We start from the raw sequence: 20,920 nt of genomic DNA on the forward strand, positions 1-20,920 counted from the left end.
AAAACGAGTTTTGGAATGAACGAGTGGTAGAATGAGCCTTCTGTACAAGTATTATACATTATTTTCTCTAATTCATTGCATTTTCATTGAAATTAATGAAATATTTCCATAAATATAATTTAGTGATTTTTGCATTGAAAAATGTTGGTTGGCAGATCTGATTTCTTTAAGGCAATTTGATGAATTGACAGATAAAGCCGTAGCGGAAAGTTCGGAGTGCCAACATAGAATAATAAAATATAACCATGAAAACCGTGCGTTTCTGATATATTCTTGCACGATTTTGTTCTACAAGATGTGGAAGAATGAACGGAATAATCACAGAATTAGAGAAAGTACATGAATTTTAGAAAAAAGTAATTCTTTGGATCTAAGATGCCTAGAAACCCTGGTCTGTCTACTTATACCTGTAAAATTTTCAGACAAAATGGGGGATTTCTCAGATTTATGCCTACTTGATAACTAGAGTTTTAGATGTCATATACATCGTTTATATTTGACATTTCTCACGATTCTCGATTCTCGTGACAATTTTCTGTACTTTGAATAGACCAATAGTCGTCTGTCATTATATTCTAATAATTTATATCGATTGTAATTTCATTTTTGATTGGAGCCAGACAGATAACGGGAATTCGAACAATTTTGAAGAGCGCCACCTTCCGAACCTTGGTAAGTTCTTGCCAAAGCAACAGGTGGACTATCTCAAAAAGTTCTAGGCATCTTATTTGTATTCGGAATGAACTTGGGTGCAAACTATCGGTGTAATATCAAATTTGAAAAAGTTTACTGACAAACTGAAATCGGAAAACCATGAAATGTGGAGTGAGTCTTATTCAACTGCATAATTGAATTCAATTCTTGCATGTATTTATGTTAGTGGGGATGGAAAGGCGGTGCCTTCCATGGAATCATTCAATGAGTTGAATTCATTATTTAAGTAATGCAAATACAGTCCACTTTCACTTCCAATGCGATATTTCCGTAGAGTGTTTTTTTTTTGTTTGAAGTTCGGTTTTTCGTTTTTAATGTCGAATAAGAGAATTGTAGTTACAGTTTGATCCACCACTATTCAACTATTGCAGTAAGTTCGCAAATTTTGGTAATTTTTCCACTGTTAGCTACTTTGAGGTACACATAGAATAGTGATTTTTTATTCATATAGGGACATTTTTGATCTTATATTCTTGGATATAGAGTTATTTCTATGGCGATACGGTACATTATTTTTCAGGTAGTTCATTTGTTCTTTTTTTTTTCTATGTTGCGTTACTTGATAATTGTTACTAATCGGCGAAATAAACTGAACAATTTTTTATTTTCCCAATAACATTAAGCGGTAAACTACTCCAGCTACAGGGATTGTTGTTCCAAAAATGAAGAACTAAGAATATAAAATCCCCTTAATGAATGAACATATTCAAGATTTGAAGGAACTGAAATACCTAATATTAAATTAAGAGATCTTGGTGGACATTCCATAAAAAGACTACTCTACTATCCAAGAGGAAATAGTTTTTTTCCTGACAAGTGTGGAATGTGATACTTTTCCTCAAGAGACTGCAGTCGACCGAACGCAAAAAAGCCCTGCTATTTAGTTTCCGCAAGCATATGCGGAAAATGAATGAAAAAGGTTTTTTCCGAAGGCAAATATAAAAAGAATCATAACATTTTGACATGTCTCTAGGCCAATCATAAAATTCAAACGTTTCTCTATGCGGCTGAGCGCACAAAATAGTTATTTTCCTAACAAGTGTGGTAAGTGATACTTTTTCGCTAGAGACTGCAGTTGACCGAACGACACGAAGCGGAGTTCGGTAGAGTTGGCCACTCACGAGGCTCCCATAGTCGAGCGTTCGGATGATTTTACAGTCAGGCAGCTCGGGACACGGCCGCACGACCGTAAATCAGAGAATGAACTTGACTGCCCGACTGGAATCTCTTCGACGCCTGCTTCCAAACGCTCGAAAAAACGCCTCGTGAGTGGCGGGCATAAAGCTGTCGAGTGAGGAAAAGGTAGTCTCCACATGAGTTAGGAACAATATTTTTCCTACCAGCGTAAATGAAACATTTTCACGGAGAGTTTTCGTCTCTATGCGCCAATCATAAAATTCAAACGTTTCTCTATGCGGCAAGGCTTTTTCTCTGAGAAAGTAGCATTTCCCGGCCTAGTCCGGATAGTACTTCCCGGACTAGGCCGGAAAAAAATCATGTCATTGTGAATATGAAAATCTTGGTAGTTATATTTTTAATAAATGCAGTTGATCATTACCATAGCACCCGAGTAAGATGTCTAAAAACCAGGTCTATGAACTGATTAACTTTTGTTTTGCCAATTTTGAGAATATTAGTTAAGCTTCGTTATGTCAACTGTAGGTAGCGCTATCAACAAATTAAGATTCTTGTTATTTATTATTTATGAGTTTTGTGCCATTATGTACCTATATATGTATATCTTTCATTATAGTTATGATCTATGGAAGCAATTCTTGTAATTGAAATACCAATAAACTCTCTCTCTATTACAAATATTTGAATTCATTCGAGTAAACGGTTCGTGTTTTGTTTCACGACTTTGCACGATCATACTCGGTTACACATCGCTTTGGATTGGTCAGTATCGGGTTTTAATTGATTGATCCAATCAAAAACATTGGAAAAAAGATCGAAATGACAAATATGACATTGCGGCGCCGCCACGAACTAAAACTAATATTTTCAATTTGGTCGAATGTCATTGCATTCAAAATTTGACGAGTGCATTCACCATGTTTTTAGACATCTTACATTCGAGAAAACGGCTGACAGTTCATATGAAATCAGTAGTCAATAATTTGAATGTTTTTTGATCGCAATCGCAATAAAATATGGAAAGAAGCAGCAATAGTGGCAATGAAAATGTGCCTTGGGAAATTTCCAATATAGCAGCCGCTGCTATAGCAAAATATTTACCCGGAAAATCAAAATCAAGTTACGAAAAGGTTTATGATTAGTTCACGGAATGGATGGATATGAAGCACTGCAAAACCATAACAGAGGATGTCTTTTGGCTTATTTGGCGCATAAATAAGAAACAGTCACATCCTCCACTCTGTGGAGCAAGAAGAATGTAAATATAGCCTCATTCCCAAAAGTTCTCGCATTTCTCAAAAGGAAGAATGTTGGCTACAAAGCCAAATTCATCAGGGAAGCTGATAATGAAACACATCTAATGCTGAAGGAGATTTTAACGAAATATTACGATTGTAGGATATAAAAGTATCAATTTGATTTGTAGGTAGCAACAACTTTTGGGTTATCTGGCGCGTTTAGAAGAGAAGAATTGACAAAAATGTCAATTGATGTAATAAACGACAAGGAAGACATGTTGCTTGTGAAAATACCGGATTCCAAAACACATATTGAGAGAACTTTCCTAGTAATTCCCATATTCCACATAACAGATTATTCTTGAATTACAAAAAAGGAAAATGTTCGATTCAGCCTGTTGGTATCCACACTTTTGAGAGTCTCGGAATGAAAATCGCAGAATTTTTACATTTACCCAATCCTAAAAATTACACAGGCCATAGCATTCGTCGAACTTCGGCGACGTTATTTGCTGACAATGGTGGAAACATCACAAATTTGAAGAGAAACGATGGCTGGAAGTCTACTAATGTGGCTGAAGGATATATAGATAATTCAATTCAAAACAAAATTAAAATTGCCAAGACTGTTCAAAAATCATCAGAAGAAAACAATCGATGTGAAACGGAAACTTTGCCGTCTCGTTCTGGCTTCAACAAAAGGAATTTAAATATACCAGGCATTTCAAACAAATTGAATCCTTTCAATATTAGTAATTCTCGAATTTTAATATAAATACTAATATAAATAAGAATTATAATGTTTCTGCTAATATGTGGTATTTTCTGTTGTGTTTAATTTAAATAAAAATTAAAATGTATATAAAAGAAATGTTTCGTCTCATTGATTTGTTATTCTACACGGTTGCCGAAAAAATATTGTACGCAACACGCCCGAAAAGGTTTTTTTTGGACTCACAGACTTTGTCTATTCGTCCAAAAAAACCCTGTTTTCCGAACTTGTTACGTGAATTACTATTTTGTAAATTCGACCAGTGGAATTGAATGGTTTAGAGACGATCTCTGATCAGTTTTTTTTCATTTGTGCGTCCGGTTTTTTCTTCAATGGAAATTTTCTTGAAATAAATCCTACAGAATTACATCGTCTCAATATATCAACGTTGGATGGAAACGTGATGATAATAGTTGTTAGAAAAAAAAGTGCTTTTTCCTGATAAGTTCCTTGATATCTTCAGGGATTGAGTTCTTCTGAATATAGAAAGAAGAAATTCCGAACGAAGCGTCCAAAGACGTTTTAATATTCTATAACGTTAACAGCTTGACGCGACGGTTGAGTCTAGTTATTTTAGGTCAGATATGAGCTTCATCGGACCTATTTTTGTCGTCATTTGGTTCTTGACAACTTGCCAGTATGTCCATGACTTTATTTTCAGCGAACCTCATCGAATTCGTCCCCTAGATGAACCAAAAGAGAATTATGGTCGGAACTAAGCTGTGATCCGATACTTGGCGTCCATTTCTATCCAATCGGTAGTCTCCTTATTGTTCGTTTGTTCGATTGATCGATTTCCATGTCGTACGAAGTTGGTATTGGCAGCCTCCTCATTGATCCAAGTTGATCCAGAGACTGCGTGTCCAAATGCAGAATATTGCATGAGCCTCGATTCGAGTTCAGCGTTTCTCTGTTTGAGGTCTGCTACCGTCGCACTGAATTCCCGAATTTCTCTCATAGATCACAATATATCTTCAATTGTTATTGGTTTGGTCGGTTTTTCCTCTATCTTGGAGAATTTGAACACACTAATACGCAACAAATTTATTCGATTCGGACACTAAACAATATCATTCTTCTATCCTGAGCTGTAATGGAATATTGGGGATCACTACACTCCCAAAACATCTCTCTGATGGAAAGTATTGAAAGCCTCCATGGGCGCCCGCAGAAATTTTTCTCAGGGGGGGCAAAATGAAAATTATTGAAAAATGATAAGGCGTCCATGATTGCCATTGAAAACCAGAAAATTGTTGAGAATCCATTACTTTCCTTTTTTCCATGCCCTTTGGATTGAGAAAGTAATATTGGGGGTTTTGTGCTGAAAAATGAGGCAATCAAAATCTCAGGGGGGGCCATGGCCCCCCCTGGCCCCCCCCTGCGGGCGCCCATGAAAGCCTTTTGAGCCGTAACGGAACAATACATTCACAGTATCTACTTCTCACTTTCACCACGTGTTTACTCTAAGCACAGGTTTCCGCTTTCCATGTGTTCACCATTCTCTGCGCAATACTGTCTCTCTTTATATACGTATATGACACGGATTATTCATACACGGATTGGTGTACCTACTTTTTGGATTGCAAATGAATAATTTGAACATTTGTCTTTTTTTAAGAAATATGGATAGAATTGATCTGAACCTAAGGAAGATTTTGGTCATCAGCACTTTCTCCTTATTACTCTTCAGTTTATACCACTTCATAAAATGGTATATGGATTACAATTTGAGAACCAGAAGGATATTCAAAGTGATTCGTAATTATAAGACCCCCGCGCATCTACCTCTTATTGGGCATGCTCTCCAATTTATGGGAACACCAACCGGTGAGTGAATTAAAACTAATTCTTCTTCTTCTAGCTCCATCTCCTTTCGAAGGTTGGAAACCATCATAGCAAAACTAATAAGTAAGTCCAAATTAGATCTGACGGGAGCTTTTGGCGCTCGTTAATTCAGGAGCCTATTGAGCCTTTGAAGACCAGTAGAGAACTGTATTTCTAAATATAGGGTTCTCCAATTTCTTTTTGAAACTGAAAAAAGAGTATATTTTAACGTCGGAAAATGATATCAGTCTGATGGCCATCACGGCAACGGTTGGCACACCATACTTTAAAGTACTTCTAAAGTGCGTTAGTTTTGCGAACTGTGACTAGAGAATTTCAACCATTTTTGGAGTAAATTCTAACAAAGCCAATGTGTTGTTGAAGCTTGTTTCATTTAACATTTTTAGTAATGGCGTAGTTTATATTTAACAAATGTTGAAAGATTACAGTTTTTAAAGTGACAGCTGCCCAGATAGTATACAATTCAAAATGGAATCTTTTATTGGAAAACCCTGTATGCGGGGTTTGCAACAAAAAAATGTCATATAACGCATGGTCGAAATGTTGATGGTTATTCTTCAATTTAACATTTCTGAATTTCCCGAAATATTTAATTTATTGATTTAATTATTCTTGTTCACTGTTCACTTTTTAGTGTATGGTGAAATTTGATTCCAGGGTTGTTTCTGAATATATTTATTGTTTAAAGATTTAAACTGTCATTTGATAGGCAACGTTTCGGGTAGTGCCCTTTTTCGAGCCTGTAAAAATTACAGGCAAGAAATATTCAATGTTTTAAAATCAATTATATTTCAGTTATTCTTGTAGCCACATCAATTTTGGCCAAATATCTGGAAACGGTATTAAATTTGCTCTAAGATGACACTTCCAATTGCTGGCGTAGTAAGGAGATGAATATCACGATTCTACAGTGACTAAAATCAGTCCTATTTTTCCAATGAAAAATCATCGTTTACCCCCAGTACCCAGTAAACATAAAATTCAAACAAAAAATGACGTTTTTCGGAAACCGTCCGGGAAGTGCTCACTTCCCGGACGCTTTTTCGCTGAGAAAGTAGCATTTCCCGGCCTAGTCCGGAAAGTACGTACTTCCCGGACTAGGCCGGAAAAGAATCATAGAATCCATAGCAACCGAGATAACGGCTGACAGTTCATATGAAATTAGTTGTCAAAAATTTGCATGTTTTTTTATCGCAATCGCAATGAAATATGGAAAACAGCAGCGATAGTGTTATTTTACATGGTTGCCGAAAAAATATTGTAGGCAACACGCCCGAAAATGGTTTTTTTGACTCACAGACTTCCAGGACTCGCTTACGCTCGTCCTGGAATTTTGTCTATTCGTCAAAAAAAAACCCTATTTTCCGGACTTGTTACGTAAATTACTATTTTCGGCAACCGTCCGGGAAGTGCTCACTTCTTGGAATTTTGTCTATTCGTCCAAAAAAAAACCCTATTTTCCGGACTTGTTACGTAAATTACTATTCTGTTCATTGTAAAATTTATAGATTATCATGTAATACATCGGAAAACAATTCGAAATCAAATTAAAGATATATAAGATAAGGAGTTAATTAGACTGAGTATTTGACAGTGTTCTCTTCTATTGGTAGTTGATTTATCGGGTAATCAAAAATGGCGTATTGTTATTCATCAAAGATAATTGAATGATAACATTATTGGCGATTAATACCATTTACCAGAAAAGTAAATCTCAAAAAAATTAGGGAATAAAATATATTTTAAGACACTTTAGGGTTTAGCATTGGGCTTTCACCAAATTTAAATGGATGTACTTTGTCAAACTTCAGGGAGTGATTTCACACAATATTCTAATAAGAATTGTCCAAATGAATATATACCCGGAAACGCCTCGTTTTCAAGAAACAAGGTGTTAAGGTTTTATTTTCATTCTAGTTTTTTTTTGAATAACTTTCGAAATATTGACCCTAATTGAACGAAAATTGGTATTTAGCGGTTTTTTGACTGCATGCATCTTCATGAAAATTTGAGGGAATGCCTAATATTTGCACCTGATGACTTGTCGATAGCGCAGGTCCAGATTGAGAATAGTTATTTATAATACAAGTGCAGAAGGCATTGATATTCTTCCACGAGTTCAAAATTCAAGAACGAGCCACGAAGTGGCAAGTTTTTGAATGAACGAGTGGTAGAATAAGCCTTCTGTACGAGTATTATACATTATTTTCTCTAATTCATTGTATTTTTGTTGAAATTAATGAAATATTTCCATGAATATCATTTAGTGATTTTGGCATTGAAAAATGTTGGTTGGCAGAACTGATTTCTTCAAGGCAAATTGACGATGAATTGACAGATAAAGCCGTGGTGGAAAGTTCGGAGTACCAACATATAATAATAAAATATAACCATGAAAACTGTGCGTTTCTGATATATTCTCGCACGATTTTGTTCTACAAGATGTGGAAGAATGAACGGAATAACCACAGAATTAGAGAAAATTATATTATCTATTCCACATCTTGTAAAACACCCTGTATATCGAATTTTCCAAAAGTTAACTTTCCCTCAGAATCTACAATGGATAATCTATCAAACAAGCTCATTTGAAATAATGACACACTTCGCATCAATATTTTATGAGCTATTGAATATCTGGAATTTTCGATTCATAGTAAACGCGGACCTGTGTTTTTCCGAATAATGCGTTAATTCATAGTGGATGAATTACTTTTCTCAGTATCATGACTTGAGCCAGCATTTCTAACCTGTAAGGGCGCCCCCTAAAGGGACGCGAGCATACCGAAGGGAAAAATTTTAGATATTCAAAAAAAAAATACTAACTGGCTGAAATCAGAAACGCATATAAAAAAAAATACTTTTCGACATGTTATTTACATTCTCGCAAATAAATTATTTTATACCCCTTCCCCCATCAATTTTCGTATGTTTTGTTCTCGCAAAATTCCTCTTGGAATATTGCTTCCATCATTCAAGAGCCCTAGCAAATGTTCGATTAAAAATGTTAGATATGCTACTCCATTCAGCCTGTGTGGAAGAATGTATGGTCCAATACGATTATTGTAAATTCCACACCAAATATTGCAGAAAAACGATGTTGTGAATTGCGTTTCCTAGTATGAGCCACTAAGATTTTGGAATGGGTTGAATGCAGAGTAACGAATTTCTTTTGTGATCTTTCACATAGCATTGAAGATGAATGATAAAGCTTTAGATCGATTCGAGCAGCATGTAAGAAGATAAATAGTGGACCAGAAAGAAAGGCTAATGAAAGCTGCAGACATTCAATACAAGAGCTAGCAGGTGTCAAAAAAAAGGAAATTTTCGAGAACAAAACACATACGAAAATTGATGGGGGAAGGGGTATAAAAAAATTTATTTGCGGAAATGTAAATGAGATGTCGAACAGTATATCGTTTTGTATGTGTGTGTCTGATTTCAGCCAGTTTTCAATTTTTTTAAATTTCTAAAATTTTTCCCTTCGGTATGCTCGCATTCCCTTAGGGGGCTCTCCCACAGGTTAGAAATGCTGCCTTAAGTTATGATACTGAGAAATTGAATTCATTCAATATGAATTAACGCATTATTCGGAAAAACACAGGTCCGCGTTTACTATGAATCGAAAATTCCAGATATTCAATAGCTCATAAAATATTGATGGGAAGTGTGCCATTATTTCAAATAAGCTTGTTTGAAAGAGTATCCATTGTAGATTCTGAGGGAAATTTCACTTTTCGAAAATTCGATGTAAAGGGTGTTTTACAAGATGTGGAATAAAGAATATAATTTTCTCAGTCCGGACCTCCGCTATCGACAAGTCATCAGGTCTAAATATTAGACATTGGCCTATACTCATTCCCTCGAATTTTCATGAAGATCCATGCAGGTGTTCAAAAGTTATGCCGATTGAAAGTTTTTGATGAAATACATAAAATAGCTTGTATCTCTTAAACAAATATAGTTAGGACATATTGCGAACACTGATTCAGACTCACTAAAATGTCTTGCATCTGGCCTGAAAGCCTGTTCAATCATTCTTGAAACACCCTGTATATACATTCATTTGTAGTGACTTTTTGCTAGTCCAACAAAGTTACCCATAAAACGCTGCAATCGTCAGTTTACCTGGAGCCTGACTTTCATCATCTTTCCAGTTATTCTTCCTTTTTCAATTATTTTCCACAACTTCCCTCTTTTTACCTTATCGAAGACCTTCACCAGGTCTATGAAGCCTACATATAGTTTTCTGTTCTCCGCTCTTGCTTTCTCACAAAGTATCTTCATGGTGAATATATGATCTTAAATGCTTTTTACTCTTCTAAATCCGCTCTGTGTTTCTTCTAGTTTTGTCTCTATTTTCTCTCTCATCTTTTTATCCAATATTTTATCGTACATTTTCATAGCCGTACTCAATAAAGTTATAGCTCTATAATTACTACAATCCTGTTTGTCATCTTTTTTGTAAATCGAAACTATCAATGCTGTTTGCCAATCTTCTGGGATCGTCTCGTCCTTCCATACCCTTTCAAAGATCCTCACCAAGATTTCCAATCCATTCTGTCCCAAGTTCTTGATTATTTCCGATGTTATTCCGTCACATCCAGGCGCTTTTCCATTCTTCAATGTTTTTATCACCTGCTTTAGCTCTTCCAATGTTATTCTTCCATCTTCACTACCTTCGACATTTTCCGGTTTTTCTTTTGGATCTTCTCTTTCGTTCTGCCCATCATCCAATAGTTCTTGAAAATATTCTCTCCATCTCTCCATAATTTCCTTATCAGCTGACAACAAACTTCCATTTTTACCCCTTATATTCTCACATTCGTTTCTGCCTTCTGTTCTTTTTGATTCAATAGTTCTGTAGAAGAGTTTTTGATTCGTCTAACAGAAGTTCTCCATTTTTCCCCAAACTCTTTCCCTTTTCTTTTTTCAACGGCATTATGAGGGTTTTGACACTCTTTCTCTGTTTTTTATATTTTTCGTAATTATCTGTACTTCTGTTACTTAGATACTCCTTCCATTTCTCCTTTTTTATTTTGAATTGATCTTTTTACTTCAATCTTAGTTATAACCACGTAGTGATCACTTCCGATTTCTGGCCATCTTCTCACTCTTGTATCAAGAATACTTGACCTTTGTTCCCTCTGTACTAGAACATAATCTATTATTGATTTCTCTCCACGACTGCTAACTTCCCTTGTGAATCTATGAATGTCCTTGTGTTCAAATAGTGTATTTGTTAATTTAATTATAATTTATATAATTAACTGATCATATTATTGAGTAAACAAAAATTGAGTAGTCGCTCACCATTATTATTGCTGATCGTTTCACCAAATGGTTCCATCACCTCCTCATACATCCTGTCTCTTCTACCTACTCTACCATTTAGTTCACCCAATATAATCACCTTTCCCTTTGCTTCTTCCGTGATCATTCCTAAATCTTTCCAAAATTTCTCCTTGTTTTCAGTGATGTCATCCTCATTCGGACCATATACCACTATTATTGTTTTCACTCTATTATTTTGATCCTTAATTTCCACCGATGGCATCCGCTCTGACCAATTTCTCCATCCATATATACTTTCAGATATTCTCCTACTTATTAGAGATCCTACTTCCGATTTTGCCCTCATGTTTTTCTCCACTCCACTATAGATTAATACATGATTGTTTTTTGTTCTTATTGCTCCTTCGCCTTTTTTCTTCGTTTCTGTTATTGTCAACAATTCCAGTCCCATATCCTCAAATTTGACCTCCAGTTCATCTTCCTTTCCTTGAAGGCTCCTTACATTCCAAGTTGCTATCTTCCATATTGATCAGATTTTGATTTCCTCGATTTACCATTCTCTTGTCCTATTCCATGTTTTTTTTCATCCATTTTGGCCCTCGAGAGAAAAGTATGTTCTAGTTTTTTGGCTTTGATTTTTCTGTTTTTCCCCTTTCCTCATTCCATTCATACTTCACGTTGTCTATGATCAACTTCTGAAAATCGTCCTGCCTGCTTTTTTCTCCTCTTTCCCAAATTCCCTCAATTTTTTCTGTATCTCCATTTGTGCTTTCATTATATCGTCGTTGATGTCAATCATTTCCCCTTCATATTTCTTCAATTTACTCTTATTTCTCATCACCTTGAATTTCTCATATTCACTCTCTAATTCAACGATATAGGTTTTTACCCCTATTTTTTGATGGTTTTCAGCTTAGGTTCTAATTCCAAGTTCTTTTTGAAGAAAATCCAGTGAATCTTGTCTCCCACAAACCAGCGAGCCAAATGCGAATATTCGTACCGCATCCGAATCTGAATTCTATTAATTTATTATCGATTTATAATTTGATAATGGGAAGTATCGATTATCGTTTGTTAGTTTGATAATCGGTTGTACCGATTGCTATAAAAATGTTTTTATACGAATAAAAAAAGTTTCAACATAAGAAGAGTTCTAAAATATGCATTACGACAATGAACATTTTCGAAGAACACCCTGTAACTATGAAATAACGGTTTTCGCCAATGAGTTTAGCCTCCCACAAACCAAAGCGGCAAATGTTAATATTCGTACCGCACCTGGGTCTCAATCCTACTAATTTAGGAGAGTTGTTCAAGGTTTATCCCCTGCCAATCCAACAAAATACATAGCAAATCCTTCCTGACCGTCAATCCTAGCTTGGCTACCGTCTCCACCGACTCACCGCGTTTCAACCACGACCGTTTTTGCTTGACGTTGTCGTGAGTGATCCTTTTTTCATCACCACTCACCAACTGCTTCAAAAATCGACCGATTTTTTGCAATTCGGCAGCGATTCGATGATGGAAATTTGGTTCATGAGGTTTTTTGCGTTAACTCGAGTGGTACCTATACATCGAGCTTCTTCTTGAGACCAGCCTTATGCGAATGGTTTCAAACAATTTTTGGCGGAATATTTACCTCTTTGAAAATTTAAACAAGAACCGTCGAAACCAAAATTGTGCATAACTAGCTGTTGCAATATCACGACCATGAAAACTATTCATATTTTCAGACACCAGGCTTGCATTTTCGCCTTTATCGAAGAAAAACTGTAAAATATAGCATATTTTCTTTGCTACTGACTATCTTTGCCGCGCTCAAACTGAACTGATTCAACTAATCACAAAACTGTCATAAGAGTTTTTGTAGTTTTAAATCTGATCTTTCTGACGTCATCTAGTAGAGTCCCATTGGACTTACAGAACGCGAGATATAGATAACTAAAGCCATCTGATAGAAAAATAATGGATTTCTCTTTACTACACCTTATTTGACATAATAATGTGCTCATTTCTTCGAATGTTAATTTGTCATCCCTTATTATTCTTTGTAGGTGGATATTCATGGACTTCACTTTCGGTTCTTATAGTCCACAGAAGTGGGAGCAACCTGGAGGTATTCGTTGTCATTCTACCGAATTCTCAGCTACCGCTTTCTGATGAATATTCATCAATAACTTGTCGTTCACTATCTATGATTAGTTGAGCTCTGATGTAATTGGTTCCTTTCTCGCTGAATATTGCAGAGCATAGTCCACGTCGTGATGTAAATCTTCTAAAGGCAGCTATGAATGCGTCTGTGCAAAGGTCACTCACTGCTTCGAGATGTATCGCCCTAGTTGCGAGTCAGACGAAAATTGATATGTAAACTCCAAAAAGGTTGGGTCCTCTACCTCTTGACAACCTCATTTTTATGAGTCCAGCGTAATCTATTCCTACATTGGTGAAGGGGCGATATGGCGTCACTCTTTCTCTTGGTAGATTTCCCAGTTTCTACATTCATGTTGTTGAACGATATCGAGTGCAAATGACGCATTGTCTTATGATATTTTACTTTGTATTTTTTCCAAAGGGTGCTCAAAATTCTTGTCTGATGTGATTCAATGTCAGCTGTATTCTTTCATCCAAGGTATGTGCTTTCCTGATTATCATCTCAGTCAGATGACATCACATTATTAGGAGATTCTAATCAATTCTTAGCTTGTTGCGTCTTCCGTGAGTCGAACCTCATCATTTCAAACCAATTCTAGAACAATCATCAAAAAAGGAGAATTATTTGTTTTTTGAATATAATGAACAAGTATTAATTCAATTTTTCTTTACAGGCGTACACAGTCACATTATCAGAATTTGCTTCAAGTACGGCCCGAACTTTGCAGTATGGATCCTGGACCACATATTCATAGTGGTTGGAAAGCCCGATGATGTGGAGAAAATACTACAAAGCCCATCTTGTTTGACTAAGAATGAACTTTATCGCTTCACCCATGGCATCGTTGGAACAGGGCTGTTTACAGCACCTCGTATGTAGTCTGAAATTAATGTATTCTGGTTAATCCCACATGAGGTTTGTTATATAAACTTCAAGCTCTTAACAGGTATTTTATGTATTCGATGTACATATCATTTTCTTTCGATGGGCCATTTTCTTTGAATTTTTTTTATGTTGTGTTTAAGGTATGTATATATCCATAATTTTTTTTTTTAATTCTCGTTCAAATTTTCCGTGGAAAAGTTGATGTTATGACATGTGCCAAATATTTTTAAATTTAACTGAGATGTCTAAAAACATGGTGAATGCACTGATTAGATTTTGAGAATACTGGTTAAGCTTCGTTATGTCAACTGTAGGTAACGCTATTAACAAATTATGAGAGATTCTTGTTATTTAAAATAATTGGATTTATTCTAGTAAACGTTTTGTGAATATTTCACTGCAGAGGTACCAAATGGAGATGACTTTTCACTATTTTCTTCTTGAAATTACTAGGAAATACAAATATTTGCAAAATGATCATTCCTTGCACTTTTCTTTATACAAGATATTATATACAAATAACTAGTTCATTAAAATTCAGTTACTTTTGTTTTCTTAGATTAGAGCCTTACATGAAAAAAATTTCGAAAACCTTTAGTGCTTCCGTTATTTTTCCTGTCATTAGTGGATTTTATATTTTCTTTCGCCACAGTGACATTATGTACATTTCCATTATAACGAGAAGTTAATAAAATACATATAACAAACGTTTATTTTATATAGGAAACTGATCCTTGGAGTTCATCTGTTGATTGGATACATCAATCAAATTTAAATCAAAATCAATGGAAAAAAGATCGAAATGACAAGTATGACATTGCGGCGTCGCCACGAAATGAAACTAATATTCTCAATTTGGTCGAATGTCATTGCAATCAAAAATTGACGAGTGCATACACCATGTTTTTAGACATCTTACATTTTACTTATTCAAATCAATTTATAAGAAACAGCATATCATAATACAGTGTGATAAAAGACATTTCATATTTCCATTCCAATTGAGAACGTCGAAAACAATTTCGGTCCTCGTTAAGACATATTACGTAAGTAACATTGCATTTTTCACAGGAAATATGTGACTTTGCTTTGCACTCAGGATATTTACCCTTACATATCATAGATATTTATGGAAAACTTATCATAATTTTGGGCTGAAAATTTTAATATTGGGGTTTGAGATAATGATCTTTCTCCCTTCAATATTTTTCGATCTCAACAACTTCCGGATATACCGGAAACATACTACAACTTTCTTTATTTCAAATGTCACACCCATTATATTATTGCAACATTGGATAGCTTGTTTGATGACAATTTGAGCAATATGTCACAACTTGAGTATCAACTGAAAGGTTCATGAGTTAATGAGATGAAACAAATGGTTGCGACGAGGACTCAATTTTTTCAAAATATTTCTGCAGAAATAGTAATTTACGTAACAAGTCCGGAAAATAGGGTTTTTTTGGACGAATAGACAAAATTCCAGGACGAGCGTAAGCTCGTCCTGGAAGTCTGTGAGTCCAAAAAAACCATTTTCGGGCGTGTTGCGTACAATATTTTTTCGGCAACCATGTAAAATAACACTATCGCTGCTGCTTTCCATATTTTATTGCGATTGCGATAAGAAAACATGCAAATTTTTGACAACTAATTTCATATGAACTGTCAGCCGTTATCTCGGTTGCTTTGGATTCTATGATTCTTTTCCGGCCTAGTCCGGGAAGTACGTACTTTCCGGACTAGGCCGGGAAATGCTACTTTCTCAGAGAAAAAACGTCCGGGAAGTGAGCACTTCCCGGACGGTTGCCGAAAAAAGTTTTTTTCGAAGAAGCCTTTTTTCGATTCTGTCAATATGCAGTAACATAAGACAGCTTGCGGTTTGGACCAGAAATGGGTGTTTATGAGAAGAACTTGGACAAGTCAAATTCATCCAAATCAAAAGTTTTCTAATTACAACCTATATTTTTTACTATTTCAGTCCATTTTCTAATATGATAAAAGAAAAAGAGAATTTCACTTATTCTCGGCCCAGATGTGGCCTATTGAATTCATAATTCACACAGAAATAAATAGTCATTTCCGATTTTTTCAAAAAAAGAACAAACGAAAAAAAATTAATCCCTATCAATATACAGGGTGAGTCGGGAGGAACGAGCCAAACTCCAGGAGCGTATTGTACACGTGAAAATAATTATAAAAAAACTCATATGTTGTTATACGATTCTCATTTGTTTTCGAGATACAGTGTGTTGAAGTTAGAATTCTTTTCAAGGTTTTCTCTTTTAGTAGCTACACAAGATATTCTACTGAATATTTCCCTCCTGTCAAATATTCTATGTTGTATATGGAGAACAATTATCGAAAATTACAGCGATAATTGCATTGTAGGAAGCGAAACAGCACTGCGATAATTGGCGAATTGCATTTTTGGCGAAAGAGCCCGACACCGAAGGTGGAAAAATGAAAATGACCGAATGCAGTTTTTCAAAGAAAACACGCTGGAATGCGAAATTATCCGGTCATTTTGATGCACGAGTGTAATTCGGGGGAATATTTCCCGAATGAACTATTACATTACTTGTCAAACTGATTTAGAATGGAAGTGCCATAGATTCGAACTGTGTAAGTTGAATAGAAACTATGCATCTATGAACAAAACAATTATCGCAGTGCAGTTTCGCTTCCTACAATGCAATTATCGCTGTAATTTTCGATAATTGTTCTCCAGATACATAGAATTTTTGATAGGAGGGAAATATTCGTAGGTAATTGCACAAGTGCATCAAAATTACCGATAATCTTGCATGACAGCGTGTTGTCATAAAAACTGCATGAGTTCATTTTCATTTTTGGAGAAAGAGCCCGACACCGAAGGTGGAGGGCTCTTTCTCCAAAAATGAAAATGACCGAATGCAGTTTTTCAAAGAAAACACGCTGGAATGCGAAATTATCCGGTAATTTTGATGCACGAGTGTAATTCGGGGGAATATTTCCCGAATAAACTGTTACATTACCTGTCAAACTGATTTAGAATGGAATTGCCATAGATTCGAACTGTGTAAGATGCATAGAAACTAAGCATCTATGAACAGAACAATTATCGCAGTGCAGTTTCGCTTCCTACAATGCAATTATCGCTGTAATTTTCGATAATTGTTCTCCAGATACATAGAATTTTTGACAGGAGGGAAATATTCGTAAGTAATTGAACAAGTGCATCAGAATTACCGATAATTTTGCATGACAGCGTGTTGTCATGAAAACTGCATGGCAAATTAATTTTCGGTGATCAATTCAGACTTTTCTTCGCCCCTTGCTCATAAGGTCTCTCTCTTCCTACTATGCGTAACGGATAATCCAATGAAAATTTGGTATTTATGATCAAATCAAATATTCAGAAAAGGGCTTATAGATAGGTCCGATTATTTAACTTCTAAATTATTTTTAATGCCCAATAACGTACATATTTTATTGTTCATTCTTCGTTCAGTACTAACCTCTGCAAAACAAAAGCAAAGAATAAATATTAAACAAGTTGTGAGAAACCAGTTTCTATAATTTCTATTCAATTTCTATAGCGGAGAAATGGCGTCAACATAGAAAGATCATAAGTCCAACGTTCAACGCCAAAATTCTGGAAGGATACCTACCTATCTTCTGCAAAACAGGAAACATCTTTGTCGATGAAATACTTCCAAATAACGTCGATAAAAAAGATGCAGATTGGTATACCCTCTTCACTGCTGTCAATCTCGATGTCATAATGCGTAAGTGGACCAGTTGTTGTTAGATGGTGACATATTTTAAGGAATACTTTTTTCAGAAACCGCAATGGGAATTGACAAAGATGTACAACGTAAGGATGTGCCGTTTGGCCAATGGCTAGAGAAGTGAGTCTCTCTTCTTTAGATATACCTATTGTAAAAAAATCACTGAGTTCTCCATTCAAAAAGTCTGTTCAAATGAATAGCCGAACCAGCAATCCCCCCAAACAAACCAACAATTCAGATAAAGTTTGTCAATGGAAAGAACATTATGTCCCTTATGCTAACCCCTCACGAGGCATTCTCTCGAGCATTTCGAAGCCAGGCACGCAGCCTGGCTTCTAGTCAGGCGTCCACCGAGTCGGCCACTCAAGACGTTGTTTTTTCGAGTATCCGTGTCTGATTTCAGTCAGAATTTTCACCGATTTGAAAGCCGAGACATATTTACCGAGTTTTCATTGACATCAAATCAAATCAATTTATTCAGGAGAGTAATATACAAACATAGTTCAATATTTGGACGAGACACCTAAGTCAGGCTAATAATATGAACTCATAAAAAAATTACACTAGGCAAGATCAATTGCGAGAAAAAAAAACATAGATCTTATGTCGAGATTGAATCTTTCACCGAGAACTGAAATATGTTTTATCTATTTCAGTATCGTAATGAGTTCATTACAGTTCTAAAATGTAGAACTGTAATGATGCTGTAGATGCTGTAATGAACTCATTACAGCATCGTTTTCAGTTATGTTATTCGTTTTGTGGTTGTCTATGCCGACTTCCAATCCTATCAAATTTCCATAAACGTCAATAATTGTCAATATAATATAATTTGGATATAGTGAAATGATTTGCAACATTATTCGCAACTTCTCTTGATTCTGGTGGTGTTAAATCGATTTTGTCAGACATAATTCACGAATTTAATGCGTTATTGTAATTTTTTTCAAAATTCAAAACGTACGATTCATATTCAAAATCCGTAATCTGTCAATGTTCGTAACAGTCACACCAACTGCCAAGAGACAATACATAAGTCACTAGGATATATAATCTGAATTTTTCATTGAATTTCGACAATATTTCACAAAACTTGACTGAAATAGAGATAATATCGTCTAATACTCGTTGCAGAAGGCAATTCCAACACTCATGCGTTCCAAAACTCGCTCCTTCGTCGCTCGTTTTCGAATTTCGCATTCGTGTTGGAATGGGAGCCCATTCTGCAACTTGTTTTAGAATATACTATTAAAATTTAAATGCTTATAGACCACAGATTAGATGAACAGATTTCTCCTTCTTCTTTGACGATCCTGCTCAATTTTTTCAATGAAATTCGTTCTTTGAGTATAACAACAGTATTGAAACATTACACGACCGTTGCCAAAATTCAGGGTCGGCCTTTCAAACTTAATCAACAAACATCACATTGTAGAAATACCGACAAATAAAATTACCTTCAAAAAGGAGACTCATGAATATCCAGATTGACGCTAAACAATACGTGCACCTATAATGAGTGAATTTCATTGAAAACATTGAGCAAGATCGTCAAAGAGCTATTGCTTCTAATGAGGGCCGGGTTTTCGAAAATCCTCATAAGTCATGATCAAATAAACTGTTTCTCTTCGAAAAGAAAATATCGCACAGAAACAAGCCATCAATGTTCAGTAGCTTATAATAGTTATTTATAATACAAGTGCAGAAGGCATTGATATTCTTCCACGAGTTCAAAATTCAAAAACGAGCCACGAAGTGGCGAGTTTTGGAATGAACGAGTGGTAGAATGAGCCTTCTGTACGAGTATTATACATTATTTTCCCTAATTCATTGCATTTTCATTGGAATTAATGAAATATTTCCATAAATATATTTTAGTGATTTTTGCATTGAAAAATGTTGGTTGGCAGATCTGATTTCTTTAAGGCAAATTGATGAATTGACAGATAAAGCCGTGGCGGAAAGTTCGGAGTACCAACATAGAATAATAAAATATAACCATGAAAACTGTGCGTTTCTGATATATTCTCGCACGATTTTGTTCTACAAGATGTGGAAGAATGAACGGAATAACCACAGAATTAGAGAATAGTATATTCTAAAACAAGTTGCAGAATGGTATATTCCAAAACGAGTTGCAGAATGGACTTCTATTCCATCACGAATGCGAAATTGTTGTGTTGGAATTGCTTTCTGTCAAGTTTTGTGAAATATTGTCGAAATTCAATGAAAAATTCAGATTATACATCCTACTGACTTTTGTATTGTATCTTGGCAATTGGTGTGATTTTAACGAAAATTGACAGTTTACAGAATTTGAATTTGAGTCGTACGTTCCGACTTTTGAAAATCATTTATAACTATTTACGCACAAAATTGTGGATGATGTCTGACGAAATCGCTTAAACACCAGCAGAAGCAAGAGAAATTGTTAATGTTACAAATCATTTCACTATATCCAAATTAATTTATATTGACAATTGACGTGTGTTGAAGTTTGATAGGATCGGAAGTCAGTGTTGAAAAAAACCACAAAAATATAAAAATATGATTGAAAACAATGCTGTAATGAGTTCACAACAATCAACAGCACATTTAATATTGACAAATAAATTGACGTGTGTTAAAATTTTATAGGATCGGAAGTGTTGATGAGCACCAAACGAAAAAACTGAAAACAATGCTGCAATGAATTCACAACAGAAGTGTTCTTAGTACTGTAATGAACTTCTAACGATACTGAAATAGAGAAATATTTTTTTAATATATCAATGAAACGAGCTTTATTGGATAAAAAAAAGTCCATGACATTTATTTTTGAATATGATTTGTGCTGTAGGATGATTCTGTCGAGTTATCCAACAGAAGGACCCTGTGCTTACTTGAGGAGGGCCTAAGGACCTCAACATTTTCGGACTTTTATCGGTTTTTGGCTCATAACTTCTAAACCAAATCGCTTTCAAGCGAAAAGTTCATCATCCAAATTTTAGAAAATTGAATTTGCTATAATTTTGTATCTATAAACTTCTCACCGAACCTGAGATCAACCGATAAACAACCGATCAAACTTGTAATTTTCTCAAAATGGTAAAAATTTGCAAAAAAAAAA

General features: G+C 35.2%; 1 protein-coding gene across 2 annotated transcripts in view; it reads left to right on the forward strand.

The window, feature by feature from the left end:
* The first annotated feature begins 1,062 nt into the window (after positions 1-1,062).
* The window catches only part of LOC123675221 (cytochrome P450 4C1-like), a 46,085-nt gene continuing 26,227 nt past the window's right edge, over positions 1,063-20,920 (forward strand). Inside the window, exons 1-6 of one of the 2 annotated variants that reach the window (XM_045610543.1) lie at positions 1,063-1,088; positions 4,797-4,803; positions 5,480-5,688; positions 13,827-14,024; positions 17,620-17,808; positions 17,865-17,931. In XM_045610543.1, coding sequence (XP_045466499.1) covers positions 5,484-5,688; positions 13,827-14,024; positions 17,620-17,808; positions 17,865-17,931 — 659 coding nt within the window. In that variant the 5' untranslated portion in view covers positions 1,063-1,088; positions 4,797-4,803; positions 5,480-5,483. Of the gene's footprint in view, positions 1,089-4,796; positions 4,804-5,479; positions 5,689-13,826; positions 14,025-14,932; positions 15,085-17,619; positions 17,809-17,864; positions 17,932-20,920 lie in introns of those variants that run through there. The other variant, XM_045610544.1, reaches the window with a different exon arrangement.

The sequence above is a fragment of the Harmonia axyridis genome, chromosome 3 (assembly GCF_914767665.1).
Source record: "Harmonia axyridis chromosome 3, icHarAxyr1.1, whole genome shotgun sequence".
NCBI lineage: Eukaryota > Metazoa > Arthropoda > Insecta > Coleoptera > Coccinellidae > Harmonia > Harmonia axyridis.